Source organism: Brienomyrus brachyistius, chromosome 20 (genome assembly GCF_023856365.1).
Source record: "Brienomyrus brachyistius isolate T26 chromosome 20, BBRACH_0.4, whole genome shotgun sequence".
NCBI lineage: Eukaryota > Metazoa > Chordata > Actinopteri > Osteoglossiformes > Mormyridae > Brienomyrus > Brienomyrus brachyistius.
Window position 1 is genome coordinate 15,087,276 of NC_064552.1, and position 16,929 is coordinate 15,104,204.

Genomic DNA, 16,929 nt, shown 5'->3' on the forward strand with positions numbered 1-16,929 from the left:
TATTTTATTATACAAATCTCAGCACTGTTCTCAGTATTACTAACTGAGAATTTTTATACTTTCATCCTTCTTAAAGTATAGTTTGGAAATCCATTCCAAAAAAAGAACGCAAACGTTCATACTTTATAGGTCCTGCTACATTTCATCTCAGATAAATAAATGCCTGTATCTTGCTGTTGTTTTATAAAGGTGATCTCCTACATTGGCTAATCTGAAGAAACAGTGAGGCATTGATTCACTGTAATGCCTGGGGTGGATATTACTGCTTCTGGCACTATATCAGTCTTGGTATGAAGGTTCATAAGGCTGAAGCCTTGGTGCCAGGCAATAAGGAACATGGATGCACTGACAGGACATCCCAGTGACAGTCATGACCTGAGCGGCTCCTCAAGCAAGGCGTGGAATTCCATTCCATGGAGCCAAGTGGCAACTGACATCATAGAACAATTCCGCCTTTATCCTTTGTCCAAAAAAAATAAAGAAACTACCACTTGCTGGACAGAGAGTGAGAAGTTCTCTTTGCGGACAAGTTTCAATCTAAGCACAAAGCAGTAATGATTGTATAATGATCTGCATGATTCTAACCTATATATTTTTACATGTTTTTGAAAGAAAAAGTATATTATCTCCAGCTTTGTAGCAAGATTGACCAAAAGAAATCAGTGTAAAGATGTCTGGCTGTATTGTATTGCTGCATTCCAGATGGTCGCATGGTCGATTTATGCGGGAGCCTCACGTGGGCAACAGGAGATGAAAAGGAGCAGATCAAACCACCGCTGTAATGCAATCAGTCTTGGGTCTCATCTTTCAAATAAGAGCGGCTTCACATGACACAGAGTGCGATCAGCTGCTGACTCTGTCGAACGCGTGTCTGCCCTTTGTCACCATCTGGGCCAGTAGGTAGCGTGGTCAGTAGGGGAGAATACCAGTAACGCAGAGGTTGCTGGTTTAAGTCCTGCCCAGACCCTGGCTGTCACACTTAACCAGAAGCAGGATTTCTGTAGAGCCGTGCGTAATGTTCAGCAGGCTCTCGTTCGCAGTGCTTGCTGAGAAGGGATGCGACATGAAATGGAGGGGAGATGAAAGATGAAATGCAGAGCCGGGGTTTATATTGTTCATTGTTGACACGGTCGGCTCATAGGCAACCAGCCGCAATAAAGCCGTAATGGGGACAGTCTGGTAAACAGATGTGTCGCTGAATTTTCCGTAGGTTTTTCAAAGGTTTCGGCAATATTAGAAAAACTAGACAGCCAGAGTGGCTTCTGGAAATATCTATCGCTGGATATCTGGCAGGACCTTTCATAAATCCACGGGTCTTTTAATCAGCGGACACACACAAAGGATGTCTATCAGAGAGACTCAGCTGCCGAACGGAACTGGAGAACTCTGGGCATCCAAGGGTGAAATCTTCGCATTTATAAGAGACCAAAAAAGTGGCAACTTCCTGAGTGAAGATGTATATTGATTTTAAAATTGAAATCAGACCCGAGTGGAACAAGAGAGAAATTCAATTTAAAAAATATATTTCTGTTGTCCACTATTGAATCCTGGCACGTCTTAGCCTTATAAAGTCCTTGGTGGTCTTCCAACTTGGCCACATTGCACCTGTCAGCTGAGTGGATGTTAACTGGTGCACGATGTGGCGAATTTGTTTTGGATAAGCACCAAAAACAAATAAACTTCTTCAAATTTAAAAATCCCAGAGCCGTAATAGTGCTGCAAAATAGCTTTTCCCTCATAATGTGGTGAGTGAGAGTCTAGACTGTAAAACTATGCTTCCCAGCAGGGATGGAACAAGACATCTTGTAATAAAAAATAAAAGATATTGGTGCAGGGATTCGTAAAATAAGTGAAGTAATACAGTTGTATTGGGTTTCTCACTTAACACTTCATGCGGATTTATTGGCCAAACAGTGCAGAGCCTTAGGAGGTCTGTGTCTCTGGCGCTGTCTGCTGTCGTTATCCTCAAAGAGAGAAACAAGGAACTTCAAATGTACATGTACCTATTGAACAGCCTTGAATCCGCGCTTACTTGCATGTACCATTTGCTGTACTTTCAAATCTTACGCCTTACCGGTTTCCCCTTAACTGGTAATGATAAATTGCGTTTCTTGTTTGCTATCGTTTTAAGTAAAACTTTAGGAAAGTTGGTAACAGCGATTATAAATACAAAACGTGCGGAATTATTGCTGTACAAAAAAAGACGCGCTTTTCAAATATCTGTCAAAAAAAGAAACAGTTGAGACCAAAGAAGCCTACAACTCTGAGTACAAGCATTAGGCTACCAGCCGTAAATCGTTTCAGCGGTTATAGCAAAGCTCATTTACAGCAAAAGTATAAAGATTGACATTTTGCGGTCTTTAGTCACAGACACCGAGGTTAAAAGGGAGGGATGCATAAGAGTACGGGGAGAAAATTACATATACATACACAAATAGTCAAAATAGGCGTGTACATATATGCTAAGAGGCAGATTAGAAACGTACACAGTGAAGCCCATAATTTCTTCGTGAAGCGCAACGCCAGGGTGAACTCCATGGAGTGATACAAGTGACAAGGATTTAAGGGTGTTTAAACTGTATTGGAAAATATGTATCATAAAAAATTAAATATGAGAAGTTAAGTAACAAACGTAACAGTCAAGAGGTCATATAAGTGCTTCGCCTGCTGCGACGTTTGTGATTAGAAAGTGCGCAAAGCAAGGAGCCGGAGCTCAGGACACCTGTGATGAAACAGGGACAAATAATGATTCCGTGTTATAAAGACCAAGTGATTCCGCCAGAGGAAACGCTAAACGGAGGAAAATGCGGCGCAAATACCATCTAAAGTTTGCGTGGTCGAGTGGGCGGCAGATCCATCTAACTAAATGAAGACAACAAAAGTATCGCCTGTTCAGTACTTGAGAAATACTTTTAAAGTTCAGTTTCAGCTTTTGAATTAATTAAAAAAAAAAGATTTTTTTTCTCATGTTGCTTATTTTATTCCGATCATTTTAGTAAAGCTCCGCAACCCTGCAAAATTTCAATTCCGTAGTATACTTCCTGGTTATATCCAGTTTATAACTTATTATTAATATACATATATATTTTTTATTTTGTGTAATTGGCTCCGAAGTGGCTCCAAAGACGTGTCTCGGTTCCTCGTCCGCCGCCGATGCGGACACTGGGGTCTCTCCAGCTGGAGGTGTCAGCAGATCAGCCTCTGCACCCTTACAGGGTCCCAAGCCCGGTCGGATCGGGAGGATGACTCGCTTGGCCGCGGAACTTCTGCTGCTAGTGGGACTTCTCATCCTAACTGTGCACATTACGGTCTTATGGAGCACTCCCTTCCAACATGGAAATGCAACGTCGAGTAGCAACCAGAACACCCCACGCATCGCCGTAAGTTTCTATTTAACTTTCTGGCATCATTGTTTTGACTTTTTTGATGAATGTCTGTTTGTCTCTCATTCATTAATTTATTTGTTTGTTTACATATCTATCTATCTATCTATCTATCTATCTATCTATCTATCTATCTATCTATCTATCATCATCTACCTATCTATCTATCATCATCTACTTGTTTGTCTGTCACATAATTATTTTACGATACATTATACTATAACCGATATTCATACTGATGAATACCACACAATGACTCAATGAGACATCTTGCATAACATGTATTATTTCACCAGTTCTTTTAAAAATAATTATATAGACAACACACGATAAGACAGACAGAAAAACACACTGTTTTTATTGTTATATTTATTTTATATATTACCGGATAGATTTTAATTACCGATACTTACATAGTTGATTAGTGCTACTCCTGATAGGATGACCTGTGAAGCTTGTTATATTGTACAGCAGTAATGTCTTGTGGGTCACTGCACAGATATCACAGTACTTACGGTAATCTAGTTCTACCTGCTCTTCTGGTACGGTTTTGGGATGTGAATGTACAAATCACAGCCCTCTGTCATGTGAAGTGATGGTGAGAGGAAGCCTAAGTGCCAAAGTTAAGCCGGTGCTGAATCACGTGTACGTTAGGCTTGAGGGTTTCTCCAAGAAACCCCCCACAAAGTAATAAAAATTACTCACACAATGACATATTGTGAGAGAAAATAAAGTGTTAATCAGGAGGTTAATTTAAAAACTAGAAATGGTATTCCGATGAGTGATTACACATGCCTTCGTCTCATTCATCATTTATTGTACAGTATTTGCAGTATTTGCTTGTTGTTTAGAAACCAAATGACAGCAGTGAAATATTTGTTTTTAGTTCTTCAGAAAATATAGTCGCAATTTCAATCAAACTGCATATTGAGCAGGGTAACATTGTGTCAAGGAATAACATCGATTCACGTTATAAGCATTTATCCTGGTCCCCTGGGGGGTATCCCAGGCAACACAGGCATCATGGGTGAGTTATGGCTTGGGCCTTGGGGGGGCCCTGACCGATGGCCCCTGTCTTGTGAAGGCAGCCCATGGCCATTTTTAGATTAAGCTATCCCATAGTTATGACAGTGATAGTTATTTAACAAGACCCAGGGCAGTCTTAGATATCAAACAGGTTTTGGTTGGCTGTGGCTTTTGGGGCCCCAAGGCCTTTCAGTTATCTGGGGGGGGGGGGGGGCACCCTTGTTCTGGATGAACTCCTCCTGAAACTATGCAGAGTTAGTTCCTATAGGACCAGGGCTGTGTCGGGGCCCCACGACTTCATTTACCACAGGGGTTGCCCAAGCTTTGTTCCCTGTTTGTGAAAAGCAGTAAATAACACATCCAGTACTCTACAAAGGCAGGGGGAAATTAGAGCGTGATGCTTATGTGGGGGTGGGGGGGGGGGTGGCTTGAAAAGTTCATGTTTGGGGGGGGGGGGAGCTCAGACAGTTACAGTCTAATTCAGATATTTACTGACTGTGTCCCCCTTATTTGACATTACAGCGCTGAGCTCTCCAGTACTGTTACAATATAAAGAAAATTTACCCAGAATAACACATTTTATGTATTATCATTTTTGCATAAAGATATTCGTAGCATACTCCGGTTTCCCCTCACAGTCTAAAGACATGCTGAGGCTAATGGGAGTTACTAAATTGCCCATAGGTGTGCATGTGTGAGTGACTGGTGTGTGACTGTGCCCTGCGATGGGCTGGCCCCCCATCCTGGGTTGTTCCCTGCCTCGTGCCCATAGCTTCCGGGATAGGCTCCGGACCCCCCGCGACCCGTTAGGATAAGTGGGTTGGAAAATGGATGGATGGATGGATGGATGGAATGGTAGCATTGCCCAAAGTCAATGTGGCAAAGCTTGGGGAGGTGTGTGGCTCAGCCAATAAGGATTCTGTACCTGTGATCGGAAGGTCGCCGCTTCCATTCCCTCGGTCAGCAGCTTCGTTTCATGGTTGGGCCTCTGGGCGAGGCCCCTAACCCCAGCTGCTCTAGGGACCGTCTGACCCTCTTCTCTCAGAAAATGCATGTCGCTCTGGCTGCATGCGGAGAAGAACAACCTGCCTCTGTTTTCCTTCCACTTCTGTTCCTGTGTCGATTACCATGTGATCAAATAGTTGGGTTATTTGTGCAATAAGATGTGGAGGGTCTGTTCACACCAGCTGGCCACCCGTCACGGCGGCCTCATTGTTGCCCAAGCCTCCTGTCGCCATGGCAGGAAGCAGGCCCTCGTCCTGGTGCAGAGGTTTGGCACCTTAACAGATCGTTTTCCCATAATGAGACAACTTCAAATTGAAGGTGATGAAACCTACCTGATATAAAACAGCACGGCCAGTTATTACTTGGTTGTTGAAAGCCAGCGAACAGGACATATAATGAGTGAAATCTTTTTTTTTTTTTTCATTTAGCATGAATTTGGCTTAGCAGTATTGCAGTTTTATCTTTTTATGGTGATTTGTTTACTTTTTAGGGGAATATAAACAAAGGTCTAATCATAAGAAAACACTGAACACAGAGGGAAAGCAAAAATAACATCGACTTGGGGTAGAATATCCCAGATGTGGCCAATTCATGATTGAAATCCATGTTCACCCATCCATTCATCCATCCATCCATCCATCCATTTTCCAACCACCTATCAAGTACTTAGAGAGCAGCTTAAGAACATTTCTGATCTTACCGGAAACAATTTAAAGTAATTTTCCTGCAGGCCCCCACGGTAATCGAGGGCAATGGACACTGCTTTGAGCACTGCACTATCAGCACTGTCTGTCTGTGAGGCTCCTTAAGCTGCTCTCTGACACTTGATGGAAGCCAGTGCTTTCGATTAAGAATATGGCCTGTCTGCACTTCCAGGGGAGCCCCAGCCGGCCCTGGGGTGGGAGGCAGGAGAAGCAGAGGACATCCCCCCCCCTCTCCACCCCACCAGTTAAGTGTCTGATTCAAAGGCATCCAGCACAACATGTGTCACATTCATTTCCTGTCTGGAATACCCCCCCCCCCCCACCCCAGCCCCAACTCCCACACCCGGTGTTGGGACCAATTGAGAGTCATGGTTCTCTAATCAGCCTTTGGGACGCAAAAGAAGAAGGGACAAGGGGAAGGGATGTGAGATGGGGAATGCGCATTTTTGTATGTTAGTGGTGGGGAGAGCGGGGGGTCACGTCTCATTCATGTTTCTGAGAGACCTTCCGGGGATACCAGGGGAAATGTGTTTATCTTAAGAATGGTGGATCACCTTTGATCTTACAAATTAAAGAGTTTTGTTCAGGGGACCCTTTTGGAGAAACAGATCGATGAAAGGCAGATGGCGTATTAATGGTCTGCCCCAGCGCCTAGTATTTGGCCGCCTGTTTTTTCAAAACTTTAGCGGTGAATTATAAAAGAAATCGTCCGGCTTTCCACATCAGTAGTTTTCATTTTCTTTCATCTTTGAATCTCCATTTGCTTTGTTTGCTTTGAGCAGACTTCCCCATTAACAAGCTGGCAACAAACACATTGAGAGAACAGGCTTGAGGTTTCCCAGTTTAATGTTCACCAAGCATAAAAGAATGTTTGTAAGCACATTGTAATGCTTATTTAGGATATGAGGTTAATCGCACTCCATCTTCAGGGGCTCATGCAATTAATGAAGAGGAATTAGATGGGAGAAGAATCTTTATCAGAATGGAAGAATGTTAATTATATGTATGTTTGTTGAAACTGTGGTTTCCTGTGATTGGAACCAAACCATGAGGGTCTTGCAATGCTTGGTGGAAAGGGAACGCATGCTTTGAAAAGGACATGTGTTTCACTGCACTCTTAAAGGGTGCATACATAAAGTGGAAATAATTACAAAGATTTAAACAGATATTAAATCAAATTACACCGCATTATGGCTGCTTACTGTTATTAGTATTTATCTTTATTATTTTGAAAAGGCCTCCAAATTTATTATTTGAAGAATAAAGGGTAAATATTACTCAAGGTCACTTCAGTCATGGGCTGCCTGGTTATGATTCCAAGGTTACTTGGATTTTTTTTTATTATCAGTTTTTGAAGTTTAAAGTCTGGATACAGGACATGTATAATGACTTGGTACCGAAGCAGAAAGTGGTGCAGGGTTAATATGTTTCCAAGCTGCTTTCACAAAGGAGCAGAAAGGTTATCACCCTAATTACTGTGATTCTAAAGCCATTCATGCGGACATCCTGTACAGCCGAAGGACGGTGTGAAGGTCTGCCTGAAAACTGCCCTAACCTATGGATCACCCATATTATACCTTCCTGTACAGTTAGTAAAAGATTTTGCAATTGACTAAAATGATTCATTTATTTATGTTATCGGTTTGATTCATTTATTTATTAAACAACTTTAATTTCAGTACATCTACATTAATAGGCTCCAGATCCCCCGCGACCCTGAATAGGACAAGCACCTACAGAAAATGGATGGATAGGTGGATGGATGGATGGATGGATGGATGGGTGGGTGGGTGGATGGTTGGATGGATGGGTGGGTGGGTATCTATATTATGAAATGCTGCACATTCTTTTTGATCGTAGTGAATACAGAAAAGACACACATGTGAGTAACAACGCCCCCCCCCCCCCCCCTTTAAGGACCCCGGGACCTGCCATAGAGGCACTGTGTACCTTTCTGAGAGTCCTTACACTGCAGGTGAATGCTGCTCTTGCTCATTCCCCATCAAAGGCTGCCCAGCTACTGCAAACATGACGGATCCGCCAACTAGCTAGCGAGGGCTGATGTAAAATAATAGCCAAATTAATTGATTCCTTTCATCCTATTCTTTTCCAAAAAAGGTAGTGGAGATTACAAGTGGCTTACAGCTGCCTATTCAATTGCGAGTAATTGTTCCTTCCTAGTGTATGTGATGAGGAACACATGGCTTATTGGTCCCGGGGGACATATTTATGGTGTCTGACAGGGACCAGGGTTATTTCACTGTCAAGTGAGAATGTCACATCAATGCGTTTGCCCCTGCGCCTCAGCATCTTAGCGTCTTACAGCCTCTTCAGTACACTCTTTGATGAATGGCGTGGGACTTTGAAGTAAACCGTTCCCTCTCTGTACATGTGCTTCTTTCCAGCTGCCTGGGACCCTCTGCGTCCAGTTGTGCTCTCATGTTGCGAGGCCGGAGCTGCTTGCTCTCTGAAACCGGCTATCACTCCCTGATAGAAAAATTAACTGCATCTTTATAATGCTGTTATGATGCATTCATAGGACATTCATAAGCAGCATGCAAGTAAATCTTAACATCCTAACAAAACATCATTAATATAGATTAATATCAAAACATTATATGATTATGCTTGTTATTAATGTATACTACAGCTGTTAAAGTATGTTAGGATGTTAAGATATACTTACATGCTGCTTATGAATGTTTTATGAATGCATTATGAAGGTGCACTGAATGGCATTATGAAGGTGAAGTTAATATAAAGCATTGTCACATATTTAGAGCAAGGCTCAGCCTTCACAGATATAAGCCTTGTTCCTCTGGCCTCTTTATTTACATACCAGGATAACCCCCGTGATTTTGGTAATCAGGAACTTAGAAAAGGAGTTTGTTGGGCTTGGCTGTGGATCCCGGCCTGCCTTTCAGTGTGCAGAGATTTACGTATCCATTCGGCAGGCTCCGCGTTGCTTTGGGAGGGGATTAAATGGCTTTCCTATTCTTTATCTGACACATCTGGAGACACTTCAGTAAACAGGTGGCACATCTTCAAAGTGCCTCAGGGGCCAAAGCTGGAGATGAGAAGAAGGCCTGGCTTCTGGTGCTTTCCGAGGTCTGTGCCCCATTTCCTGGGGAATGGGGTGGGGCGGGGGGGTCTCTCTCTTCTGTCCTGTGGATGGGGGTCTTCTCTGACCTTCGCCCGTGGGCCCATTTCCGGCGTCTCACTGGATCTCACGCTCCAGACTCCCCCTGACTTGGCCTTTCTCCACCATCCCGGCGTTGGGATTTATGATGAGGGTCACTGCCATTTGAACTCCCGTCAGCCTGAAATATTATTTTAATGGCACTAAACATTCCTCCTCAGGGGAACATTAGTCTCCTTCACATCAAACATTTATTTAGCTTTTCAGTTTTGTTTTACCTTGAGTGTTTGAACTGTGCAGTGTTATTTTTACTTGTTTCTTCCAGTTTAACAATGTCCTGTGGTTTAAATAAATTGATTGTGAAAGCATGTTTCCAGCCTAATTTTTTCATCCTTTTCTTTCCTTCAGGACAATGTCGAAGAGGACAGCTTGTCCTCAGTGGTGCACCCTGAGCAGCAGACTGTCCCCCAGGCCACTAGGGGCAGCCCAGTACTGCAAACAGACAAGTCCGGAGCCTTTCATCTGGACCTTCACAACTTCCCCGACCTCTCCAAGGCCGACATCAACAAGCAGAACCCGAACATTCAGGTGAAACAGATTTGTTCCATCACCTCTCCGTTTTATGTGTCCTAAAACCCAATGCCTGAACATACCTCATAGCAGGCGTGCTATCAGTATTAGTGGGAGGACATAGCCTGCTAAAAGTAATGCTTATTATCTTAGCCAGTGTTTCCCATTCCGGTCGTTGGGGACCCACAAGCAGTCCATGTTTTTGCTCCCAATGAGCTCTCTGGCAGCAAAAATGTGGACTGTCTGTGGGTCCCCGACGACCGGAGAGGGAAACACAGACCTAAGCCAATGAAGCTGCTATTCATGGTGCTGTTTATCAGAACAAGCTCCTGCTGTAAGATCTAAGGTGGTCCACAGGAGTCACTAGAGGGATTGAGAGGGTGTTTCAGTGGGTAAGAATGTCAATAAACTAAGAATTTTGGCTTGGTTCCATCATATTTACAATAATGAAACATTTGTGATTTTTTCGCGTTGTCTTGGGGTGTATATACCACAGTAGCAATACCACTTGAATGCTCTTATCAATAGTGAAACCACTGTTCTGCTGGCTGCCTAATTTATATGAGCATTTCTTCATAATTACGGTAATGAAACGTTTATGACTGATTGGCATTTGCCTTGGGGTATATATACCATAGTGGAAATACCACTTGAATGCTCTTATTAATAGTAAAACCATTGTTCTGCTGGCTGCCTAATTTATATGAGCATTTCTTCATAATTACGGTAATGAAATGTTTATGACTGATTGCCATTTGCCTTGGGGTATATATACCATAGTGGAAATACCACTTGAATGCTCTTGTTGACAGTGAGAGCCTCCTTTCTACTTACTGCCTAGTCTACATGAGAATTTCTTCATTTCATTATTTTCTAGGACACTCATGGTGTTAATATGAATTATTTTTATGGACAAAGGCTGCAAAATTATTACAGCATGTTAGATTAAAATCAGTTTTTCACAAATGCCAGACAAAGCCGAATTTCTCACAAGGGCGCCGCTGGCCATTTTGCCATTGCAAAATTATTCCTGTAGAATAATAATTGATGCAAATGAATGGGTTTGAATGAAATATTTATCCCAAATTGAATCTCTTGAAACCCTCGAAAAGAGATTGGTGAATGACTGAAAAGGGGACCTCATGAAGAGACAGAGTGCAGTGACCAGGGCACGTATTTCACAGGACTGCTCTTCTCTCACAGGTAACCATTGAAGTGCTCAATGGTCCTGAAGGACTGGAACCAGAGAAAGAGGAGAGCAACTCCAATGTGGCCGTCCCAAGCTGGAGAAGCTGGTGGACGCGCTCCTCTTCCTCCACGTCTGCTTCCCACTCCCCTGGGAGCCGCAGGAGCGAAACCCACAACACTGAGCCTTTCGGTGGCGACTCCATGAGACCCCCTGGTGGCAGGGGGCGATATGACATCAGAGGGGGGCAAAAGCGTCATTCGCAAGGCATGGCCCAGGAAGAGTTCGGTGAGTGTGACGTTGCGTTACGTGGTGAGTACCGTATGTAGCCAGCACTTTTCCCTGATGTCCAGGATTTATCTGGATGAACTGTTCTGCTAAGATATTAAATCAGAATGGCACACACGGCATGGTGGCTTAGTGGCTGAAACTGTGTCTCACACCTCCTGGCCTTCTTCTGGCTCTGTGTGTAAGTCCAAGGACATGCAGTCAGGCTAATAGGTGACTATGAATTGGACATATCCGGCCTGGCACCCTGTGTAGTGTGTCCCCGTGCCCTATCAGTCCTGGGGAGACTTCAGACTCAGTGTGAAACCCCCCCCAGATATGTGCTTATGGAAAATGGATGAATGGTATCTTGTTCAAAAAAGGGTAAGGCAAGCATGCTGTGTGTGACTCAGTGGGTCAGAACAGTGTGCCTGTGATCCGAAGGTCAATCGTTCACATCCTGGGTTGGCAGAGTGATTTCACCATAGGACCCCTGAACGATGTCCGTAACCTCAAATTATTCCAGAGACTGGTTGGCCCTGAAAATATGTATTGCTTTACATAAAAGCACTTTTGTGGGACTGGTAGTTCAAAATTACATTTTGAACATTATTGCACAGATTTAGAAAAAGAAAAAAAAAACATTTTCCAGTCTTCTATCCTAATTCCTCTTTGGGAAGTTGCTCTGCATTGTTGTGTGTTACAAATGACCTGCTTATCTTAATCGAATCGCACCCGCAACATCACTCTGGAACAGAATCTCACGCCTAAGCGCTGCCCGCAGTTTTACGAAGCATCGTCACCTCGGTGCGTGGGATTGTTCCCAGCTACATCAGGCTCCCGTTTAGGCTCCTGTTTCTGCAGGATCAGAAGAAATTCCCCTCCTCTGGTTATGCACGTCAATCCGGAGCAGAATGTGAGGCCGGGCCGGTGCTGCGAGGATGTTCCCGCTGAGTTGGAAGCCGCAGTTGACAGCAGGGCACTTTCAAGTCCCCACACATGTGAAACCCATTTCCAGAGGCATGCTAATGACTAGCTATGGCAGCCGGAGCCGTGAGCACCGGGGACATGTGCGCTCCATCAGTGCCGCCGGTTGACGCTCCATCTCTCTGACGCAGACTACACGGACGGAGAGGGCGGCTGGAGCGCATGGTCGGCCTGCAGCGTGTCATGCGGCAACGGAAGCCAGAAGCGCACCAGGTCCTGCGGCTATGGCTGCACGGCCACCGAGTCGCGTACCTGCGACATGCTGAGCTGCCCAGGTCGGTGCGTCACCTATGGGACAGTGCATGCATAACAAGGCTGTGGTGATGTCACTGTAACTACAGTAGTAATATGCACCACAATAACTCAATGTTAGTTATTCTGTTGTAGATGAATAGCAATGAGCTATAATGATCAGACCAAGGGTCTTCATCCTGCAATACCATGGGGGTGCATGGAAGCATTTTTAAAGCTTGCAAAATGCATTATGGGTACTGGCAGTTCTACCTATTACCTCAGTCAGAGTCTTGCGGCATCCCAAGGCCTATGCCAGATAGCATGGGACAGCAGGCTGGGGGACACCTTCTATACATTTAAAATATGGACTCTGGGCCAGGAGCGAAATGTATTCCCACAGTGGCTGAAGAAGGGAATGCGCTTCTCCAGGTTAATTCCTGTTCCCAATCCATCCCAAGTCTTATGGTTTTTAGTTATCGATCAGTATTCTTTGTGGTGGGAGGTGGTAGGGCGACCCCTAGGTTAAAATTGAAGACACCAGGTTTAGACAATGGTAGATTTACTTTTTAATATGTATTTTAAAATGCACTTTGCTCATTCTGTGATCTGTCCTGTAGGTATTGAAGATGCTTTCAGAACTGCTGCTACGGAAGTTAGTCTGCTGGCTGGGACTGATGACTTCAACACTACAGATCTCTTCGGTGTTGGTAAGATAAGCTATACTGATTTAATTGCTCTCCTGGCGATGGGTTGGCACACCTTCCTGGGTTGTTCCCTGACTTTTGCTCATAGCCTCCAGGATAGGCTCTGGACCCCCCGTGACCCTGAACAGGATGAGTGGTTACAAAAAAATGGACGGATGGATGGATGGACGGATAGATTTAATTGCTGATAACATCACTCGTTTTTTCTCTGCATATTTATTGAGATGGATAATTACCAAATCAATGACATATCATGTGTGTGTTTGTATGTGTGAGTATACTATTTTGTAAATGCATTACACAACAGTATCAGTTATTGGATGATGGGTGATGTAAATATACCAGAAAAGGAGTTGTTTTATTCTCCTGTTGTTTTCCGGGATGCATTTTGCTGCTTCATTGCATCATCATTATCCATCATGTTGAGTACCAGTTTAACCATGATTAAATACTTCCACAGCCACAGACAGCTGTGAGAGATGGATGAACTGCAAGAGTGAATTTCTCAGGAAGTACATGTCGAAGGTGTCCAACGACCTTCCCAGCTGCCCCTGTTCTTATCCGACTGAGGCAGCCTACGGCTCCACGAACATCCACGACTCCGCCACGCGTCGGGATTTCCGCTGGAAGGACGCCAGCGGCCCCAAAGAGAAGCTGCAGATCTACAAGCCCACGGCCCGCTACTGCATCCGCTCCTCGCTCACGCTGGAGTCCACCACGCTAGCCGCACAGCACTGCTGCTATGACGACAACATGGCGCTGATAACCCGCGGAAAGGGCGCCGGCTCGCCAAATCTCATCAGCACCGAGTTCTCCGAGGACCTGCACTACAAGGTGGACGTACTTCCATGGGTCATCTGCAAGGGGGACTGGAGCCGCTACAACCAGGCCCGGCCCCCCAACAATGGGCAGCGGTGCAGAGAGAACCCTGTGGAGGAGGATTACCGGAAACAGTGCGAGGAAGCCAGGGACTTCTGACTCTCCTCAATTCCTGCTGAAAAGGGAAATCAGAGGAAACATCTCTACAACTTCTTCATCAGGCTGCCGTGCAACTTCTTTCTGTCAGAATGTAAAGCATCATAGATTCTCAGGACCAAGAACTGTAATAAGAACTATGCTGGAACGTGTACATGGTACCGAGAACCGAGCAGATTCAATCGTAGCACATCTCTGAATTTCTCCAGAAGGACAATCTCATCAGCTACGTCAATGAGAGCAGTTACACAGTGTTTTTTTATTCTAATAATGTAATTCCATTAATGCTATTACAAGTGGTATATAATAAAAAATTTTTGGGAATCATTTCTGCCACATGTGATCCATCATTGATGGATGACGGTAGACGTTTTACTTTTTTGTTAAAAGACAAAGTGTTGAGTTTGTAAATGGCTTTCACAGCTTGTATTTAAGATAAAGGGCTTATACAAAACATTTTGAGATTAAACTCAAATGTTTTGAGATTAACAGTGGAAGTTTTTAGATTAAACTTGAAGTTAACTTCCGATGGAAAAATGCATAAAAAAATAGAAATTTAACATGAAGGTTTTGGCATTAAATTTGAATCATGCAGATATCTTTCCCTAGCAGATACAATTCTTCGTTTCATGCGAAATGAACCCAGAAAGCAGCTGAACGTGAGGCAGCTGTATGTCATTCACATGTACAGTAGGACCGTTTACAAGCAGCTCACAGCCGCTAACAGGTTTCTACCAGTTTCTTCTGGTTTTTTTTTTACATTTTGTTGGACTCTATGCTCAAAACGTTTGACAAAAAATTGAATTGAGCTTTCAATTTTAATTTCAAAACATTTCATAATTTAAAATTTTCCCATTTAGGTGGCCCTAATGCTCTTCAATAGTGTTTAGCCCTTAGGCTAGTATGGAAAAATCAATGTGTTTTACCATCATTATTATTAAATATATTTGGTGCAGTGGCCCCGTAAAACCGCTAAAATGATGTTTATAAATGTTATTTCTGGTGACGGAAATCATGTTCCCGGAAAGTGGCACCACTGGTACTGAAACAATTTTCCCAAAACTGGTTTCAGTAAAACATCAAAAGTTATCAGGTAATATTGTAAGCCGACTCTTTTAGTGCGTGTTAAGTGTTGCAAATCATTTCCAGTCTCCCCTTTTTTGGAACGAGCGCAACACAATTTTCCTTACATGCCATTTATTGAGTTGTACTTACATTTATTGGATATTTCTGTGTGGTCGAACCTGACACAGACAGACCAGGACAGTGTGTGTGCAAGTCAGTTTGATTTTTGATGTGATTTAAGAAAAGAAAAAAAAAAAATCAAAGTTAAATATTTCCACTGGTTAACAATCTGCCATCTGTGTTGGGATCAGTAGTTATTTCATCTGATTTTTAAGTAGCACCACAGAAACCATACTGTCCTGTAATTCCACTGGATTTATTCTCTTTTTTTATTCTGCAATACCCTTATTTTATTTTTAAATATGCCATTCTTACCCTTGACATTGAAAATTCACACTAATCGTTATTATGTCATTAAAAGCACACATCTCTAGACATATGGCTACATGCCCAGAAATTTTAATGTGGAAAACTATTTCATTTAAAAAAAACTCATTGGTCATTAGTTGAGCATCTCATACAGCAGGTTTATATGTCACCTTATATGTCATGATGATATTTTTTATTATTATAATTATTTTTTAGTCTATTTATTTCAAAACTTTTTTTCTGATGAAATTATTGCAATATCCTGTTGGATGTACTTCAGGTGACACCCTGTGCCAAAGTTTTTCCTTGCTTCAGTAACATTGCAAACATTGCATGATTCATGATCAATAATTAAAATTATCAGTGCAGGAATATAACATCTGAAACTGAGCATATTATGAACCTGTCATACAATACTTCACAGTGAATCTTAACGGTGTAAGACGTGCAAAATTTGTCATTTGTAAAATCCATCCATACATCCATTTTCCGAACCGCTTATCCTACTGGGTTGCGGGGGGTCCGGAGCCTATCCCAGAAGCAATGGGCACGAGGCTGGGAACAACCCAGAATGGGGGGCCAGCCCATCGCAGGGAACACTCACACACCATTCACTCATGCATGCATTCCTATGGGCAATTTAGCAACTCCAATTAGCCTCAGCATGTTTTTGGACTGTGGGGGGGAAACCGGAGTACCCGGAGGAAACCCCATGATGACATGGGGAGAACATGCAAACTCCACACACATGTGACCCAGGGGGAGATTCGAACCTGGGTCCCAGAGGTGTGAGGCAACAGTGCTAACCACTGCACCACCATGCCGCCCCCCCATTTGTAAAATATGGAAATGAAAGCACGTTTGTTTGGCTCAACCAACGGTCCCCATGCTTTGATGCGATGGAGCCTTAACCTTCCAGGTAACACAAGGTGTGCATGTACTTCCAACGACCTGCTTCATTACCCTCGTAGCCTCTGTGCGAAAGAACTCAGTTGTTCTGTGTGTAATTCATCCTAAGCTGGGGAATGTTACGTTGGTGAAAAGCAGGATAAATGAGCACCAAGCACCGTTAAGGAATTCCACGGTCCTCCTCATATCACGAAGCACACAGGTATTTGTGAGTGCGCTTCTGCACGTAGCACGTCTTGTGACTCACATTTACGTTTACAGAATTTGTAAGGTAAGGTAGGAATCTATCTTTTGCTATCTCCTAGACTCAGATGGCACTAGATTAATGCCATTAGTATTGTTGTAT

The 16,929-nt window shown here is 43.5% G+C and overlaps 1 protein-coding gene across 1 annotated transcript; it reads left to right on the forward strand.

Annotated features, from left to right (window-relative positions):
* The first annotated feature begins 2,369 nt into the window (after positions 1–2,369).
* Positions 2,370–14,778, forward strand: LOC125715425 (isthmin-1-like). The gene is made up of 6 exons (XM_048986923.1): positions 2,370–3,380; positions 9,666–9,845; positions 11,031–11,301; positions 12,399–12,542; positions 13,119–13,208; positions 13,666–14,778. The coding sequence occupies exons 1-6, from the start codon at positions 3,243–3,245 to the stop codon at positions 14,181–14,183; spliced, it is 1,341 nt and encodes a 446-aa protein (XP_048842880.1). The 5' UTR covers positions 2,370–3,242; the 3' UTR covers positions 14,184–14,778.
* Positions 14,779–16,929: the final 2,151 nt, after the last annotated feature.

Coding starts and splice junctions, on each gene's coding strand:
- LOC125715425 (XM_048986923.1), top strand. CDS start 3,243: ATGACTCGCTTGGCCGCGGAACTTCTGCTGCTAGTGGGACTTCTCATC. Junction 3,381..9,665: donor AGAACACCCCACGCATCGCC/GTAAGTTTCTAT, acceptor TCTTTCCTTCAG/GACAATGTCGAAGAGGACAG. Junction 12,543..13,118: donor CGACATGCTGAGCTGCCCAG/GTCGGTGCGTCA, acceptor TCTGTCCTGTAG/GTATTGAAGATGCTTTCAGA.